At 45.0% G+C, this 18,553-nt stretch overlaps 1 protein-coding gene across 1 annotated transcript; it reads left to right on the top strand.

Annotated features, from left to right (window-relative positions):
• Window positions 1–828: 828 nt before the first annotated feature.
• Window positions 829–1,954, top strand: PtA15_4A461 (uncharacterized protein; the record flags this gene model as incomplete). The annotated part of the gene is made up of 3 exons (XM_053168347.1): window positions 829–883; window positions 984–1,042; window positions 1,328–1,954. The coding sequence occupies 3 exons, from the start codon at window positions 829–831 to the stop codon at window positions 1,952–1,954; spliced, it is 741 nt and encodes a 246-aa protein (XP_053019565.1).
• Between the last annotated feature and the right edge of the window lie 16,599 nt (window positions 1,955–18,553).

Below are 18,553 nucleotides of genomic sequence, written 5' to 3'. Positions count from 1 at the left end.
GGAGGGCTGTTGGAATACCACCATTGCCCTCCTCCCATGAGCTGGAGATTGGCTCAAAGGAGCTCACTTTCCAAGAATCCTTTGAGATTACTAATAGAGTTGTACAGTTCTGTACAGTAAATCTCACTACCTACATGGCCACTTTTCCTCCATGATTGGAAATTTCAACCGGGAGGATCAGGCATTATATCAGCAGCTACAAGGCCCAAATTGCATCAGAAGAAGCGCACTCGCAAGCACTTCTTACAGCAGTTCCGAGAAAGCTTGCGCTTCTGGACCTGCGATTTTGCCCCCCAAACTTGACTTCAGCCACCTGTATGGCTGTTGCCATACAGGAACATGCATTCGGTGCAAAAGCTAGCTTTTAGCTTTGGAGAGTGGCACCGTTGGACTCCTTGTCAAGTTTTGAGTCCAGCGGTCCTCCGCTCCCCTGCGCCCGCCGGGCATGACCGGGCACCAGGCTGCCCAGTCAGGCCCCTCAGCCCTGTATAACCCGGGCTGTCTAGAATACAGGGGGGATGTGGCTGAAGTTGAAGTCGAGTTTGGGGGGCAGAATCGCAGGTCCGGAAACGCAAGCTTTCTCGGAACTGCTGTAAGTCCAGAAGGGCGACCTCAACGGGCCAATGGTTGATGTTTAAAAATGAAAAGAGTGAAAAAAAGCCTGATACAGGCTGATATTCCTGGGGCTCTCAGGCCAGATACAGGTTTTTGCAGGTAAGCCTCTCTGTGAGACAGAGACCCTGCGGGGCTCTCACAGTGAGGCTTTGTTAAGCTCGCATCACATGACAGCACGTCTTTTGACACACAAGCAGCACTGAAAAAACTCTCATGGCCAAATCACCCAGTACACCTCTATCAGACAGGCCGGAACACCAGAGACATTGTTGGCGCAGTGGGGGTATGTACACTAGACCGATCCAACCCTCGAACAAAACCTGTGTCAAGATGACAGACCTGAGATCCGCTGACTGACTTCCCTTTAGATCTCGTCGCTGACGGATTCAGACGTCTCCAGGATAAATATTGCCCCAAGACGGCTGAGGTGCCGGACGAAACATACCTTGAACGCACCCTCCACCAGGGAAAAATTGAGGTCACCTGAGGGCATGTGATGTGAAGAAGACTCTTGTTCAGTCTCCAATCATACTCCAAAACCCATTGAGTGGGACTCCCCAATGACCACAAAGGGGCCATTGTTTTGATAGTGGAGTCTTGCCACAGTAGCTCAGGTGTCTGAACATGTTTTACTCAATGTCACCTACCACCAGCTGTCATCACATTTTCCCTGGTGCTCGCTGCGCTCTCCATTGACACCGCTGGCCCGCAGGGATGCTTCGCGAATCAGCTGCCGTCCATCGTTCTGCCTTTCCTGCAAGGCCTCCTTGCCTCTCTCTTGCAAGCACTAGACCTCCCCGGCTTGCTCGAGGACCCAGAGCCAAAGCTGCGGACTGTCTTGCAGATCCAAGCGGGCCTCGAACACTGTCTGGATCAAACCATCCGGCAAGTTTCGTGCATATGTCCGGAATCGGCATACCTCCTGCTTCGGGCCGATGACCATGATCTCAAAGGGCTTAAGTCGTTCAGACTCCAGCGGTTGAAGATCTACTTCCCCAGACAGCTGTCCCTGCGCTTCTGTCACATCTTCGAGACGGCCCAGGAGCTCGTCCAGCAGATGGAGCTCCCGTCGGCGCCGCCTAACCTCGGCTGGCCGATCGGCTATCTGCGCGAATGTCTGGACTTCTTCGTCGGCCAAGCCTCGGAAACGGTCCAGGGGATGGCCGACTGCTTGCAGGCCTCCGAGCTCGCCATCGTCCAAGATGTGTGGGCCGCTTGGAGACCGGACATCGAGCGCTCCCTGCAGGCGGTCGCCGAGAAGCTCAGGCCGTCCGCCACCACATCCGCGCGCACCGGCCCGCCGCGGCTTCCCGACCGCTTCTGTACTTTATTCCATTGATCCCAGACACGGATGGGCTCAATGTGTGAGCTTCTTATAATAGCGAACTTAACTAAGTCCCTCTCTTGCCTGAGGCTTTGCCGGAGGGACTTATGACTAATCAGGGATTCTTGCATGAGAGATATTTTCGTTTTGGTGGTGATTTCCTTTGAACCACCAGAACTCGTTTCTGACCATTGTAAACCTTCTAAGATTTTGGTGGATGGTACACCTGCATCTGCCCCTCCTTCTCATATAGTTTTGGACTCCCTTGCCTCAATCTTCATCCCTCTTTTATTTTTTGAAAAGTCTCATTTTTGAAGAAATTGACCGGATCACACAGAAAAGGTCCGAGCGCGCTCAGCCAAAGTGCTGTACTTTTATTGAATTATTCTTTTCTCAATCAAATGTTTAAAAACTTTGAGTTAAGAAATAGACAATCTGAAAAATGTGTAAAATATAAGAAAAAGCATGCAATGTATAAAAAGTTGGTCTTGTGAATGATGGTTGAGAATTACATGAGATACGGCGGATGTAACAAAATGAGGGCTGAAATATCTGGTTCTCTCACGCGAGAATTCCTGATAAGTCATAAGTCCCTCCGGCAAAGCCTCAGGCGAGAGAGGGACTTTAGTTAAGTTCGTTATAATAGCTGGTTCCTCACTTGGAACAACCAGATGGGTCTAGCAATCCACAACTTGATACTTGTTGCCCACGCATGCAAACTTGAGTGCATGCCTTGACAGTTGTTTTCCCTCTTGATCTTTTCCTTTGCCTGTGCTCTGGTTTTTCTTGTCTCCAATTCCTGGTTTGAGTCTGACGCACTCTCTGTACGAAAACAACCCTACTTGATATGATTAAATGAGCAGCTGGGCCTGTATGGACTCCAAATCAAAACTGACCTCCTACTTACTGGAGGACTTCTGTCAACCTGGGAGCTCAGATTTTTCCAGATTGCGCGGGGAAATCTGGGCTCTATCATTCCAAATCCTAGGGCAAGATGAATGGAACCTCAGCTATTCCCCTTTTGGAGCATCAACCATGGTTATTGCCACAAAAAAAACATCATAAGTACATACTAGATTAAGTATGTATGCTGTGAGATTGTTTTGGATTTCCTCATCCTGTTTGGGGATGTTGGGGGTAATCATGACCCAGCCATGGACGGACTGTTAGAAATCAGACAGCTAGGATTTATTCTTTCTGATTAGTTGACTATTAAACTAAGGACTAGGTACAATGATATGAAGAATCTTGGATAAGTTTGTACCCAGGGAGCAAGTCACGGTCTGACTCAAGAATAGAGATAGAAAAGGAAATATAAATTCAACAGCTGAACAGCAGCTGATATTTTTGACACCATGAAAAAATTGATGTGAATAGGTGTCAGGTGACATTCAGTAACACATGCTGAAATTCCAGTGGTACTCAACATTACTCCCCTTGAGTGACAATGGCCCCTTTGTCATCATCAGGGGGTTCTACCCCTTGTCCATAAGAGCATCTCCAATGGTCCGGGGGGCAGTTGGCCTGTGTTCCCCGGCCCGCAAACACATTTCACAGCAGTCGTGGCTCAGCTCCAATTATGGACTGGCAGTTTAAGCCGCAATCCAAATGACAGCTCACTCCTCAAGCAGCACCCACCACCCTCTGCAAGCCTTATTCCAGTCATTGGGATGCACACACATCAATGACTGGAATATTCTGGTCATCAGGACGCATGTATATCAATGACCAACACCAGGGGAGATATGTTCCCACTCCCCAGGGAGTGCCTTACCGTAACTTTTTTCCATAACTGTGCTGGAGGCCTTTGGTAAAGCAATATTGAATAGGTATGAACAAGACTGGAAGTCAGCGTGGAAATCAGTTGGAAATCATCCTGAAATAAACCATAACTTGCCAAAAAATCATCCAGAACTCATCTATAATTCATCCAGAACTCATCCAGAATATAGTCCTTTCTTGGCTCCATGACCAGTGTGTCCTTTCCATGGAGATGTGAAAGGCCCAGCCTGTGATTTTTTCCCCCTCATGTACTCGCGTACATCAGGGGGAAAATTGGTGTCTCAAAACAAATTTGTTACTTTTCATGTGGCTGTGAAAGGCCCATCCTGTGATATTTCCACCTCAATGTACGCTGTGGTAGACGGAAAAGTGAAAAATCAAACGTTTTTTCTCATACATATATTTACTCACCCTAGGCCTCAAGATACCACCAAATAGACCTCATAAATGGATTCTACGGCAAATTTTACCCCTAGTCACCACTGGAAGCGTCACTGGAACCCCGCAGGATTGGAAGTTACACCCTCTTGGACCCTCATGGACACGGCCAGCCTCAGTCATTAACCTGTCACACTCCTCAAGTCACCTTTCCCAGGTATACACATACTCAGCCCCAGCCAAACACATAATCTTTTCTATCCCTCTTATCTCCACTGCTTATGCAGGGGACCAACCCCATTTCTTCTGTATTTGACATGTCCCCGCCTCATTTATGCACCCCTTGCAGCTGCATGCAGTCTTCTGACCCCATTTCTGCACTCCTTGCATTAGTCTGACACCACTCATGCACCCCTTGCATGAATTACCCCTGTATTTGACATTTCCCTGCTTTGTTTATGCACTCCTTGCATCAGTATGACATCATCTTTCATTTCTCACCCCACTTTCTGCCTGTATTTAATATCTTCTGACACCACTTGTATGCAGCCCACCAGCTAAAATCCCTCATCCAGGGTCCCCCTTGTAGCTAAAATCCCTCACATTTGTCTATATAAGGAGCTCTCTCCCCCAGTTGTTTTTCCCTCAGTTCAGTACCCACCAGTTATACAGATATCACCCATTAGCCATTATCATCACCCTTACACTTTTATAACATACCATATCATCCCTCTTATCTGCAATAACCACTGAGCTCACTCTCATATTCTCATACTCTCATATCACTGGTTGCATATCACGCACCTGTCACGAGTTACCCGGTTCCTGGTTCAACTCCCGACTAAGACATATACCCTTCTCAGTCCAGACACTCTTCTCAACTTCTTATATTACCCTCTCAAGGACCTGTGTTCAACCCCCACCGGAAACATCAAGTCAACTTTCACCCTTTCCATCATCATAAATCCTCTCAACTCTCACATACCTGTCATCGAACAACTTCATCTGGAACTAGACCAGACCTATCACTTGATTAAAACTTGCCAAGCTTAGCTTGGTGGGTCTTGTTATCTGATAGTATAGAAGGGCAGAGTTTGCACCTCCATCATCCCCTTCTCCATTCAGCAAAAGGGTTTCACAACCACTTTTGAGTCTTACAACGCGCGTACATCAGGGTGACTATTAGCAAAGTGCAAAAAGGTTAACTTGCATGTGCACATGAGAATTTTGAAAAGCAAAAAAATACAAAATTCACTAGATCATTTTTGTGAGGAGGACAGGATATATGGCCAAAGTGCATTGGCACCGCAATCCAACCTTGACTTAACTCAGACTTTCACCCTATTCAAACAGTTTTTTGTCATTTTTATCAGCCAAATTCAAATTAATTCCCGCATTTCCAAGAAAATGGGTTTCAATTTCAATGACTGCAACATTACCACATTCCAAAAATCTAAACCCAATAATACCAAGTCGACTTTTATTTTAATTTTGTACATCAGGGCATATAATGTGAATTACAAGAAACCCATTTTTTTGGAGGAATTACTTTTGAGAATGGGAATTTTGCTTTGCTATCCTTAAAAATCAGTAAACAGGAGCAATTGATGAGTTGGACTTTGGTGAAATATCATTTCATCATATTTCTTCCTACAGTTGCACATAGAAAACAAAAGAATTCTACACAACATTGTGTTGACTTCCAAATCAATTGTGACTGACTTTTCACTAACTTCTCCATCCAATTTACTATTTTGGGGATGAGTTACTAATCCACATCAGGCTCACATCCGACCAAAACTCACATAAAATTCAGCTCTGGCACTCCCTGGGGAGTGGGAACATATCTCGCCTGGTGCAAAGCAAACCCCATCATTGAGAGAAGGAAACACTCCTCTCAATGACCTAAGCAGACCAGTCATTGAGAGGAGTTATCTTTTATTATACTCCTCTTGATGACCTGAGACTGGAGAGAACAACACAAGCATCCAGATGACAGGAGTGAACCCGGTCATCAAGTGGAGTAAACACTGCTCTTGATGAACAGAACAGACCCGGTCATCAAGGGGAATGTTTACTCCTCTTGATGACCGGAACAGACCCAGTCATAAAGGGGAGTGTTTACTCCTCTCAATGACTGGAAAAGACCCCATTATCAAGAGGAGGCTTGTTGATTCAATTGATGAAGCATTTGTTTATTGCTTGGTGAGCTACAAGTAGAATTTGGTGCATGTGCAGATACCATGTTGTCCATCTTTGGGAGGTATGAAGACAAGCAAATGGAGGTGTGTGTGGTCAATTGTGTCCGGCAGGCGACCTGCAGAAGTCAGTACACCACAGGGAGCCTTTCTGCAAATGCACTATATCCTGTGGATGTTTCTGATTGAGAAGCATCCAGAGGATGCCCAGGGAGCATCCAGAGGACGTCACATGCACTGAGAATCCCTTGGACGCTTCCAGAAGCATCCAAGTGATGCTTGGCATTCAAAACCATCCATTGGAAATTTGAAATTTCTGGACACTCCCAATTGAGAATGTCCAATGGACATCTTGCCAGTCCAAAAATTCAAGCATCCATTGGATACTCCAGCAAGAGTATCCAAAATATGTTTGGGCCCAATTCTAGTCATCTAATGTAGTTAGGGTGTTCAAAGTTGACTTGCATAAAATCATAACACCATAAAATCATAAAATTCTAAGCTGAAAAAATATGTTGCACCCAAGCACTCAAATTAGAGCAACATTTCCAGAATGGTACACAGAAATCATCACTTGAAAGTTTTATGATTTTATGATTTTATACATTGAAAATTTTATGATTTAAACTTTGAACACCCTTAGTGTATGGAGGCCTCCATTATTGGTGTCATGGCATATCTGGTACGCACTTGACTCCCTGGAGGTCGTGGGTTCAACTCATTGGTTTCCCACTTTGCCACATCTCTTTGCCCTACTTCTCCCCTGCTCCCCCCGTGTCACTACACAGCCTGTTCCCCCCAGCACCCTGCGACCTCTGAAGCCCTGCTGTGCCAGCTGGGCTAACATTTTGGCAATACAAGGAGTGTTTCAGATGTCCAATGGACATTTACATACCATCCAGCGGATGCTTGGAGACCATCCAGAGAATACTTAATTGGGATACATATGCATCTGTCATGAAGAGTAATATCCTGCAGACTTTTTGTGCCCTGCAAGAGCTGGATGCTCAGGGACATTTCCAAAGGTATGTCCCATGGACATCCGGCAGGAACCGTGGTGTAGGTGATTGCAGGTTTGACTTCCCCTGGAAATGTTCCCAGGGTTGTTCTGCGGGTCCGTTGGAGCGCAAAAAGGAACCCGGGCTGCGAAACACCCAATCACGGCTCCATTAAAGATGCTCTAAGTTTATGGTTGAAGTTAAGGCTTGAGTTAGCTTCACATCATCTACCACCTAGTACCCTCAGTTTTTTCATGGTGTGATGAGCGGAGAGAACCAAAAACGCTAAGGAATAACACAAGGAGTAGTCAGCATCTGAATCTTAGTGTGTTTGTTTTGGTGGTTGCACTATTTCTCTCACGTTGAGCTGCTTCTTGTTTTATGCCTCATGGTTTGGTGATGTACTGGGATGCTTTGTGTGCTACGTTCTGAATCATGTGCTACAATGTCAACTTCCTCTATCTGAGTTGGCTCTGCAGAAGGAGCACTTACCTCCAGTCAGTGGTGGGGTAACAGATTATACACAACATATAAATATCCCTGAGCTTTTTAGACTGTTTGGTTGTGTAACAAAAAACTTATACAGTTAGCGGTAATTTCCTACTGAGCCAATCACACCCCCCTTATATCTCATGTTATGATGACATACTATTGCTAATAATTTAATAGCACAGATAATATACATCATTAAAATATTCCTGGAAGTTTCATACTGTTTGAGTCCGTAGCAAAAAAGTTTTACAGTTAGCAGAAATTTTCCTACTCTGTCTGTGCACCCCTCATATCTCATGTTTGGATGGCAAAATATTGCTAAAACTTTCAGGGGCATCATTTTATGCATATTTATCTGTGATCTGAAATTTTTATGCATGTGGTGTGTGGGAAACAACAGTTGAATATGGTGGATCATAAAACGTGCACCCCTCATATCTCATGTTTTGATGGTACACTTTTTCTATAAATTTTTGGATGTACTTCGCGCACTGCAAAAAACTCGTTGCGCACTGCAGGGGGCGTCCACTCGACGTCCCAGCCACAGTGCGCGGTAGCTCAAAACGCTTCGCGCACTGCAAATGAAAAAGCTTGAAAATCCCCTTTTTTTTTCTGCCAGCCAGCAGAGGGGATTTTTCTTGCCCCTCCTCCATTTTCTTGGGGTATTTGGACCCCTCAGCATGATGTAGAAAAAGGATGATAAAGAAATAAAAAAAACTAAGCGGAGTGCCTCCCCGGGGCGCACCCCCCGTGGATTTTCAACCTGCCAAAAGTCCATGGATCGGGTACACAGCCCCTCGAAAACAGAGTTCGAGGGGCAGAAGTACATACCCCATGACTTCGCCGTGCCGATGACCGGCACAGGCTGGTCCCGGAGCGGAGTACAACATGCAAACTCCCCCGATGACCGGCCAGCACACAGGGGGAGTGCAAATCACCGGTCATCGAGTGGATTAAGCAGTCCTCTCGATGACTGGAACGGTCCCGGTCATCGAGAGAAGTAAACACACCTCTCCATGAACGGGACTGTTCTGGTCATCGAGAGGAGTACACACACCTCTTGATGACCGGAACGGTCCCGGTCATCGAGAGGAGTAAACACACCTCTCGATGGCCGTAACGGTCCCGGTCATCGAGAAGAGTAAACAAACCTCTCGATGACCGGAACAGTCCCGGTCATCGAGAGGAGAAACTCTTGGTGACCGGAGCAGACCTGGTCATCAAAACTTAATCCGCTTGATGAACGGGTCTGCTCCGGTCACCGAGAGGAGAAGCACTCCCTCAATGGCCGGAGAGAACTGTTCAAGGAGAGGAGTGATGAACGGTTCCCTCCGGTCATTGAGGGGAGTCTTTACTCCTCTCAATGACCGGAACAGACCCGGCCATCGAGAGGAGGATCACTCTTGATGACCGGGCTCTTTACTTCCCCAGGTCATTGAGAGAAGATTAAAGACTCCTCTTGATGACCGGGTCTGTTCCAGTCGTTGAGAGGAGGAGTGTTTCCTCCTCTCGATTACCGGAATGGACCCGTTCATCGAGAAGAGGGTTTAATGCTCTGAGTCTCGATAACTGGAACGGTTCCGGTCATCAAGAGGATCATTTGGCCTTCTTGATGACCGGAACGTTCCCGGTCATTGAGAGGACCATTTCGCCCTCTTGATGACTGGAACGTTCCCGGTCATCAAGATGACCATTTAGCCCTCTTGATGACCGGGACCGTTCCAGTCATCAAGAGGAGTGCTTAATCCACTCGATGACCGGTGATTTGCACTCCCCCTGTGTGCTGGCCGGTCATCGGGGGAGTTTGCATGTTGTACTCCGCTCCGGGACCAGCCTGTGCCGGCCATCGGCACGGCGAAGTCATGGGGTATGTACTTCTGCCCCTCGAACTCTGTTTTCGAGGGGCTGTGTACCCAATCCAACTTTTGGCATGTTGAAAATCCACGGGGGGTGCATCCCGGGGAGGCGCTCTGCCTAGTTTTTGTATTTCTTTATCATCCTTTTTCTATGTCATGCTGAGGGGTCCAAATACCCCAAGAAAATGGAGGAGGGGCAAGAAAAATCCCCTCTGCCAGCTGGCAGAAAAAAAAAGGGGGATTTTCAAGCTTTTCATCTGCAGTGCGCGAAGCGTTTTGAGCTACTGCGCACTGTGGCCGGGAGCCCCCTGCAGTGCGCGACAAGTTTTTTGCAGTGCGCAAAGTACATCCGTAAATTTTAAGGGGTTCAATTTATGTACAATTCTCTTTGATATCAAATTTTTACACACATTGTGCTTGTTAAAAAAAAAGTTATGGGTGGGGCGGATAATAAAAAAGAAATAACTAAGGGAGTTGAAAAATCGACTCCCAGGAATTAATAAATCGACTCCCAAACGTCGTTTACGTCGCGCGGACCGTCTCGGGACGTCTCCCCCGGGTCCGCGCGACCTCGCGCGGCCCCAAAAGCATTTTGGGAGTCGATTTATTAATTCCCCTCTCAAGGATGGGAGTCGATACATTAATTTAACAAAAAATGACGGAATATACAAAAAAAAAATATCTTGTCACTGTTGTACCCAAAAGCCCTAAAGGCTTTACAGCAATATAAATACACTCTTTAGAGAATATTTTGAGCTTCACGGCATTAGTACTCCTCAGGGAGACCCTGTGTAGCCGGGGGCAGATTTGGTGGATTTCCTACTAAGGCAAACCCCCGAAACCTTATCTACGGTACTCCAAATGGCCCCAAATTTTCTTAGCTATAAGATTACACTTTTTAAAACATATTTTAAGCCTCACAGCATTATTACTCCTCAGGGAGACCCTGTGTAGCCGGGGGGCGGATTTGGCCGATTTCCTACTAAGGCAAACCCCCGAAACGTTATCTACGGTGCTCCAAATGGCCCCAAATTTTTTTAGCTAGAAAAATAAACTCTTTAGAGAATATTTTGAGCTTCACGGCATTAGTACTCCTCAGGGAGACCCTGTGTAGCCAGGGGCAGATTTGGCGGATTTCCTACTAAGGTAAACCCCCGAAACCTTATCTACGGTGCTCCAAACGGCCCCAAATTTTTTCTGCTATAAGAATACACTCTCTAGAAAACATTATAAGCTCCAAGGAGGTATTACACATCAGGTACACCTTCTATTGGCCGTGGTGTAGCGTAGCGCAGCGCAAATGCACTATTTTTTTGTGTAGCATTAGGGCAATCACAGGTATCTGCGCTAACACTACACTATAAGCTAAAGTAGCTTTTCATCCTTTGCGCGTAGCTTTAGCGCTGATGCGCGCGATTGCGCTCACGCTACGCTAAAAAATAGCGCATTTGCGCTGCGCCACGCTACACCACGGTCAATAGAAGGTGTACCTGATGTGTAATACCTCCTTGGAGCTTATAATGTTTTCTAGAGAGTGTATTCTTATAGCAGAAAAAATTTGGGGCCGTTTGGAGCACCGTAGATAAGGTTTCGGGGGTTTACCTTAGTAGGAAATCCGCCAAATCTGCCCCTGGCTACACAGGGTCTCCCTGAGGAGTACTAATGCCGTGAAGCTCAAAATATTCTCTAAAGAGTTTATTTTTCTAGCTAAAAAAATTTGGGGCCATTTGGAGCACCGTAGATAACGTTTCGGGGGTTTGCCTTAGTAGGAAATTGGCCAAATCCGCCCCCCGGCTACACAGGGTCTCCCTGAGGAGTAATAATGCTGTGAGGCTTAAAATATGTTTTAAAGAGTGTAATCTTATAGCTAAGAAAATTTGGGGCCATTTGGAGTACCGTAGATAAGGTTTCGGGGGTTTGCCTTAGTAGGAAATCCACCAAATCTGCCCCCGGCTACACAGGGTCTCCCTGAGGAGTACTAATGCCGTGAAGCTCAAAATATTCTCTAAAGAGTGTATTTATATTGCTGTAAAGCCTTCAGGGCTTTTGGGTACAACAGTGACAAGATATTTTTTTTTGTATATTCCGTCATTTCTTGTTAAATTAATGTATCGACTCCCATCCTCGAGAGGGGAATTAATAAATCAACTCCCAAAATGCTTTTGGGGCCGCGCGACGTAAACGACGTTTGGGAGTCGATTTATTAATTCCTGGGAGTCAATTTTTCAACTCCCATAACTAATTAGTTGCAACAACTCCCAAAAAATAATCTGTTTAAGGAGACTCCCAAAAAAACCTGTGGCCCAAACAGGGGGCTAGTTTGACGTCCGGACCCGGTTGCTATTTGTTCCAGGCAACATATGGGAGTTGTTTTCCCAATTTTTGGGAGTTGTTTTTCCAAGTCTCTAAAACACACCTTCTGCCCCCAATATGCACACTCATCACCCTTCAATGGCACCATCTTACCTCCACAGTTTTGCTTGAAGTTCCAATCTGGTCCTGACTCAATATAACCTTTGCACATTCAAAACTTAACTCTCACATTCTTCAATATCACATGGCATTATCTCTGTTGCGTAATCTTCCTTTCACACCAAACTTAACTGTATACATGCATATTATTGACACACTCCCAGCACCGCCAACAAAGGGTATTTACACTACGGGTAATGCATAGATAATACACTACTGTAACGCGTAGATAACGGTACCTTACTGGAATTTTTGTCGTTATCTACGTGTTACGCGTAACCGCGGTGAAATTATGTTATTGCACCACATGAAGCCGTTTTTTTATGCTTGTTACGTTATCCGGGCGCACGGAGCCAGAACAAGCAAAAAATGAGGCTAAAAAAGCCTTAAATGGTTTTTGTTGCATTATCCAGGGGATAACACAATAACGGGCCTCATTTTTGAGTCCCTTTACGTTACGCGCGGGGCCTGAAATGAGCCCCAGATAGCGGGGGTAGTTATGTTACCAAAATTGCGTGGATAACACAACATAACATAACTACCCTTTGTTGGCACCGGCCGTTGACTTCTAATTCCTTTACCTCTCTCATCACTCCTTTCTTCTCTCCACCCAACCCAGTCACCCTGCCCTCATCATCAAGCTGCCCAACTTGCACCACCCAACCATATAAAGCTATCCTCTCCTCAGCCAGTCACACCAGCCACCAGCTCACCCTTTCCCTCATCCACTATATTTGTAACCCACATCAGAATGACCATTGTCAAAAAAGACCCTGAAACCTATCCTCTTATCCTGTCAGCCTTAGAGTCAACACAGCTGACCTAAAGTCTGCCTTTTTCTACTTTTTACATATGAATTACTTCATATCTTTTCCATCTTGAGAGATATCCTTGTTTTGACTTCATATTCTGTTTCCTTATGCAATTTTAACCCTAGTTACAACTTACCAATTCTTTGTAACTCTACTCCTTCCCTGAGTTCTTGAGTTGTGGCGCGCATGCGCAGTTGTGACGTGTCAGCGCTACCAGGCGCGCCAAAACCACATGTAAATATGTAATTACATAAGCAAACTGTGAAGAAGTCAGGATCCCCCTTGCCTGAGGAGGATCTACAGACTTCAGCACAACAGAACCACACCCCAGATAACCCAGGATCACCACCAAAGAGATTACCACGCTCCCAGTATACCTACTGTCACAGGCGCCTAGGATATTGACAGTAAGTAAACTTTTTAATTGAACCTTGCTTATCCAGAGTGAAACTCTGTTGCTCTTGATTGTTTCTTCTTTTCTTCAACTCTTTCAATCATCAAAGATCAAAAGGTTGTCTCTGATTAAGACCTATAAAATCAGAGCAGAGTAGTAACCCTACTTCTGAATCCCACCAATGTTTCCTTGTTGTGAGTGGAGACTGTTGCACTTTTTTTGGCCTGGCACAGCTGGCATTCAACTTTTCCAGGTCAAGAATAGCCCAGATCAATTAATAAAGACTTAAAGTCTAGGCCTGATCTACTCTTGTTCTCTCTTTCTTTCTCTCTCGCTGTTTGTATTTCTTTATCCCAAGAAATCCAACCAGATTCCCCGCATTTTTCTTGTGTCCTATAGTCACATAAGAGACTCAGGCTCACATGTTCATTACATCGACAACATTGTTCCTGAACCCTTCACCTCTGAGCTTCCATTCCCAGACAGGTCCAAACTTACCTGTGGTACTTGTAGGAATACAGACCCAATCCTGCAGCCACCTGCCAGCAGTGGTGGGTATTTGCATTACTGATAACGGTAACATAACAGTTTTTAAGCTGTTATTGTTACACTTACTTGGAATTTTAATGGTGTGGAACTACTCAAAGGGGGGAATAGAGCTTGGAAGGGAGATGGATAGCAACACTAGTACTAATGTAAGCTATGCAAGGATGCTGGTGAGGCTGCCTTCCTGACTAATGCTGAGAGGATGAGAGGAACACTAAGAAAAAGAAGAAAAGGTGTGGTTGATTTCTACTTGATCTTAGAAACTAGTACTACACGCTTAACTACTGTCTGGCTACTGATGATGAGAGGGTTGGGGAAGTAATTGAAGAGGGGAAGCAATGGCAATGATTCAATAGCAATTGTGATTTCAGAGGGGGAAATGGGCAATGTTCAATAGCAATGGGTTCAGGAGCAATAGCAATGATTTCAATAAGCAATGGGTGATGAAGAATTTCTACTCTAATTTCTGTATAATAATCTCTGCATAATTTTCCAAGTGGGGGGGAAGGACAGTTCTTATGTTAAGATGAAAGATGAGCAGTCAAGAGGAATTCTGGTTATGGGAAGAAAGATTGTACAAATGGGGATGGGGATGTGAACATAGTAACAACTTCTAATGATGAGCACTACTGAAAATGATAAGCACAGATCCAATGATGTAATGTGTACAATAGGCATAGTACATAATGAGCAATGTATGTAAAGGGTTTAATATGTGAGAAAATATCTGTAAGAGGAATTTACTGTAATTATTGAAGTGAGTTATCAATGAAATGAGTGCTGTAACTAATGAAGACTGTAGGGTTTTCTGTAAATCTTATATCCTCTATAACTATTGAATCATTGTGAAGATAAAGGGGTACTATGAATGAGTGACTAAAAGTGAAATGAGGCGTAGAATCTGAATATGCAATAATAATGAAGTATTTGTGAAGTATTATGGGTTAATAGGCAGTGTAATGATGAATATATGTAAAGAGAAGATAATAAAATACTACTTATGGCTTGGAATGGAGCACCACAAAGGTGGTGTGTTATTTTATTGCGTCATGGCTTGACTCACTTTTTTCTGCTTGCTACATTATTGGGGCCAGAGGCGCGCCAGATAACAACAAAGGGTAGTGACCCTACGCGTAACACATAGGTAACGGTAACGTAACATTTTATCTACACGTTATGCGTAATGGCGGTGCAATTACGTTATGCACCAAATTAAGCCATTTTTTTTATGCTTGTTGGGTTATCCGGCCGCGCGGAGCCCTTGAGAGCGGGCAAAAAATGAGGCTAAAAAAGCCTTAAATGGTCCGTTATTGCGTTATCCCCTGGATAAAGCAATAACCGTTACGCGTTATGGAGCTCCGCTCGGTGCTAGGCCGGCGGCAGCGCTGGGAGGGGAAAAGGTGTCGGGGTGACTGCCCTCACGGATCGGTCCGGAAAAGAGTCGTAGGGATTCGAGGTGATAGCTGGGGGGGATGGGTTTCGAGTCGTTTCGCCGGGGTTCGGATCCTCGGCGGCGGTTTGGTTTGCTGGGAAAGGATCTAGGAAAGGATTCTTGATGGGAGGCGGTGGACTCTTGGAAGGGACTCTTGATGATGATTCGGAAAAAGTGATGGCCTTATTTCTTGGATCAGAATGCCATGCCTCTCCCATCCTCCAAGTTCGGCGAACTTGGACTCAGGGAGGCAACCTGTCACATACATTTCATCATCTCCTTGCGCGCCATGCGCGCACACAACACAACAGACAACAGGGAGAAAAGAAAAGAAAACAAAAACACAAGACAAAAAGGAGAAACCAAAGAGATGAGGCAGAAACATACACAAAACAATCAACCACCAATGGAAAGAGAAGAAAGGGAGAAGAAGAATCAAAACCACAGACAAAACAAAAGACAAACCCACAGCACATGCTGTGTTGGGACCAAGAATTTGAAGGGAGTGGACCAGAGGGGGAAATGAAACTGGGGAAGAGGATGAGAAGGATTGGGAGGAATAAAATGAGAGCTTGAGAGGCTGAGGATCTTGAGGTCTTGATGATTGAAGTCTTGAATCTTGAAAATCTTGAAGGGTGAGAATGAATCTGATACTTGCTGATCTTGCTGGCAGCAGCGGCAAGAATGCTTCTGACTAGCGGTCAACCAAATGGGCCACCACAGCGTGGGGCCTGAAATAACCCCGTTACTAGTAAAGTAACGGGGGGCCCGGATAACGTGGGTAGTTACATTACCAAAATTGCGCGGATAACGCAACGTAACATAACTACTCTTTGTTGCAGATAACAAGCCAATTTCAGTGGCAAAACAGCCCTTGAGGGCTTGTTATTGCGTTATCCAAGCAATAATGTAGTGTAAAGGCTTCGCAAAAAGGCCCGTTACGCTAACCATATGCCACTCAAATGTCCCGTTACTTGTAACGTAATGGGGTGCGGTTCATAATGCAGGTAGTTACGTTACACAAATAGTGTGGATAACGCAACATAACATAACTACCCAGCGTTGCTGCCAGGAATCTAGCGCGGCTACCCCAGGGGATATTTAGATGCACTCTCCAGAGAGCACCATACTGTACCCTTTTTCTGTAACTGTGCTGGATACCTTTGATAAAATTAGTGCAAGAAGGAATGAAAAATTCTGGAACTAATCCACAAATGATCTATAGATGGCCTCTGGTACCAATTTTTGGGTACCCGTGCCTGTGTCCTAGTACCTTTTGGTGGGTGCCGGTGCAGAAAAAAAAAGGGTGGGTAGACTAGTGGCTCTTCCCGCTGTGAGAACTCCTTTTGGGATGGGTTGGCAGTCCTTTGAGGGGGAAATAACAATATGATATTCCAGCTAAGTAATACTACTGTTACAGGTGGTTTGAAAGACCTGACCCTCTATTATACTACACAGAATTCTGACAAAAAAATTATTTATTGTTGTGGTGTGACTTTATGACGGAGAAAACTTGTATGTAGTAGTCTCTATCAGACCTAGATCAGTTTTTTATCAAGTACAAGATGCTTATACAACCTCTATATGGCAAGATGGGTGAAGAATATAATCAAGTGAGAACCTGTTTTGTTGGTTTTTATGGTTTTTTCAGACGGAAGTGATGGTGGAGTGTGATATGAGATCTCTATGCTGACTTCTGATGACTACTGAGCTGGAGTGTCTCCGTGATGACTATTGACCACTGAGCTGGGGTGCCTGGGTGATGATTGTGAAATAGTGGGAGAAAGGCCTCCTTATATATTCTTTTCTGAGTTATTTTTGCTGGTGAGGGCTGCACTTGAGGCATTTCTGCTGATGGTGACCCTGTGGATTGCACTGCCTTCTGCAAGGGGTGCATAACTTGAACTGTGTTCCACATGAAAATGTGCTCTTTGTACTTTTTAACACAAGGGCGGCCTAGGTTGGTTGCACTGCCAAGTGGAGGTGTTCTGACTGCATACATTGATGTAAGGTCCGCGTGAATCCGTTGAGTTGTCGAGTGGAGGCCTAGTTGCTGCAGTTACCAACGTAAAGGTTGCGTGAGGTGATCTGTATCTAATAGTGGAGTCCTTCCTAACTAGTAAATATAACTATGCTCTTATATATATAAATGCTTTTATTATTTGTATGAATTTCTACCTAGATATGGCCCGTGCTAAACCTATAATTGTAAATACCTTCTAAACTAACAGAGCTAGCTGGGTAGTTGAAGTGAGTGACTAGGATTAAATTTGTACGTAGAGTCTATTTCTGTAATAATATTCTAGCATATATAAGTATTTTAGGCTTTAGGTTGAGGTTTTGGCAGTTTTGTTGCACACAACAGATCTGGATCACCACACCGCCCAGCATGGAATCCTCCCCTCCCTTTATTCTCTCAATGAACGGTGTGCCAGTAATTGGAACCCTCAATTGCCTCTTGATGACCCACCGGTCATTGAGGGGAACACCCCCCCCCCCCTGGATGACCGACACAGACAGGTTATTGGGGGGGATAACACCTCCCCTCAACAACCAATCTGCCAGTAATTGAGGGGATTAACAACTCCCCTCAAAAACCAGTCTGCTGTTCATTAAAGGGAGTTTCAAACCACTCCCTTCAACACTGGAAATTGGGGGGAGTGTTGTACCGGAACTGGGAAACTGATATTGTCATGGTGTAAGGTATTTATTGGGCCTATGTACATGTAATTGGGTTGGTGAGAGAATATACATAAGAAAATGCTAGAACTATGCAAATAACTATATGTATATAGTATGTGTTTGTAGTATGTAATGTTGAGAAATATGTGACAGCTTGTAAACCCATAGTCCCGCCACAACAGGGAGGTGGTATTCCCCTCAATATTTGGTCTGTGCCACTCATTGAGATGAGATGTTCTCTTGATGACCGGTGTTTTATGCCGGTAATCAAGATGAGATGTCTTATTGATGACCAGTGTGTCATGCCGGTCATAGAGATGAGATGTCCTCTCAATGACTGGTCTTGATGCTGGTCATTGAGAGGAGATTTCATCTCGATGACCGGATTTCATCTCGATGAAGAGGAGATTTCATCTTGATGAAGAGGAGATTTCATCTCGATGACCGGTCTGTTGTGCCAGTCATCAAGAGGAGGTGGTGTTCTCCTAAATTTCTGGCACAGACCAAGAATTCATCAAAAGGGTGAGTTATGAGAAAGCAACTTGATTTTAGAGGTTTTCTGAGTTGGAATG

This window comes from Puccinia triticina, chromosome 4A (assembly GCF_026914185.1).
Source record: "Puccinia triticina chromosome 4A, complete sequence".
Lineage (NCBI taxonomy): Eukaryota > Fungi > Basidiomycota > Pucciniomycetes > Pucciniales > Pucciniaceae > Puccinia > Puccinia triticina.
This window is presented reverse-complemented; position numbering and strand designations above follow the sequence as displayed.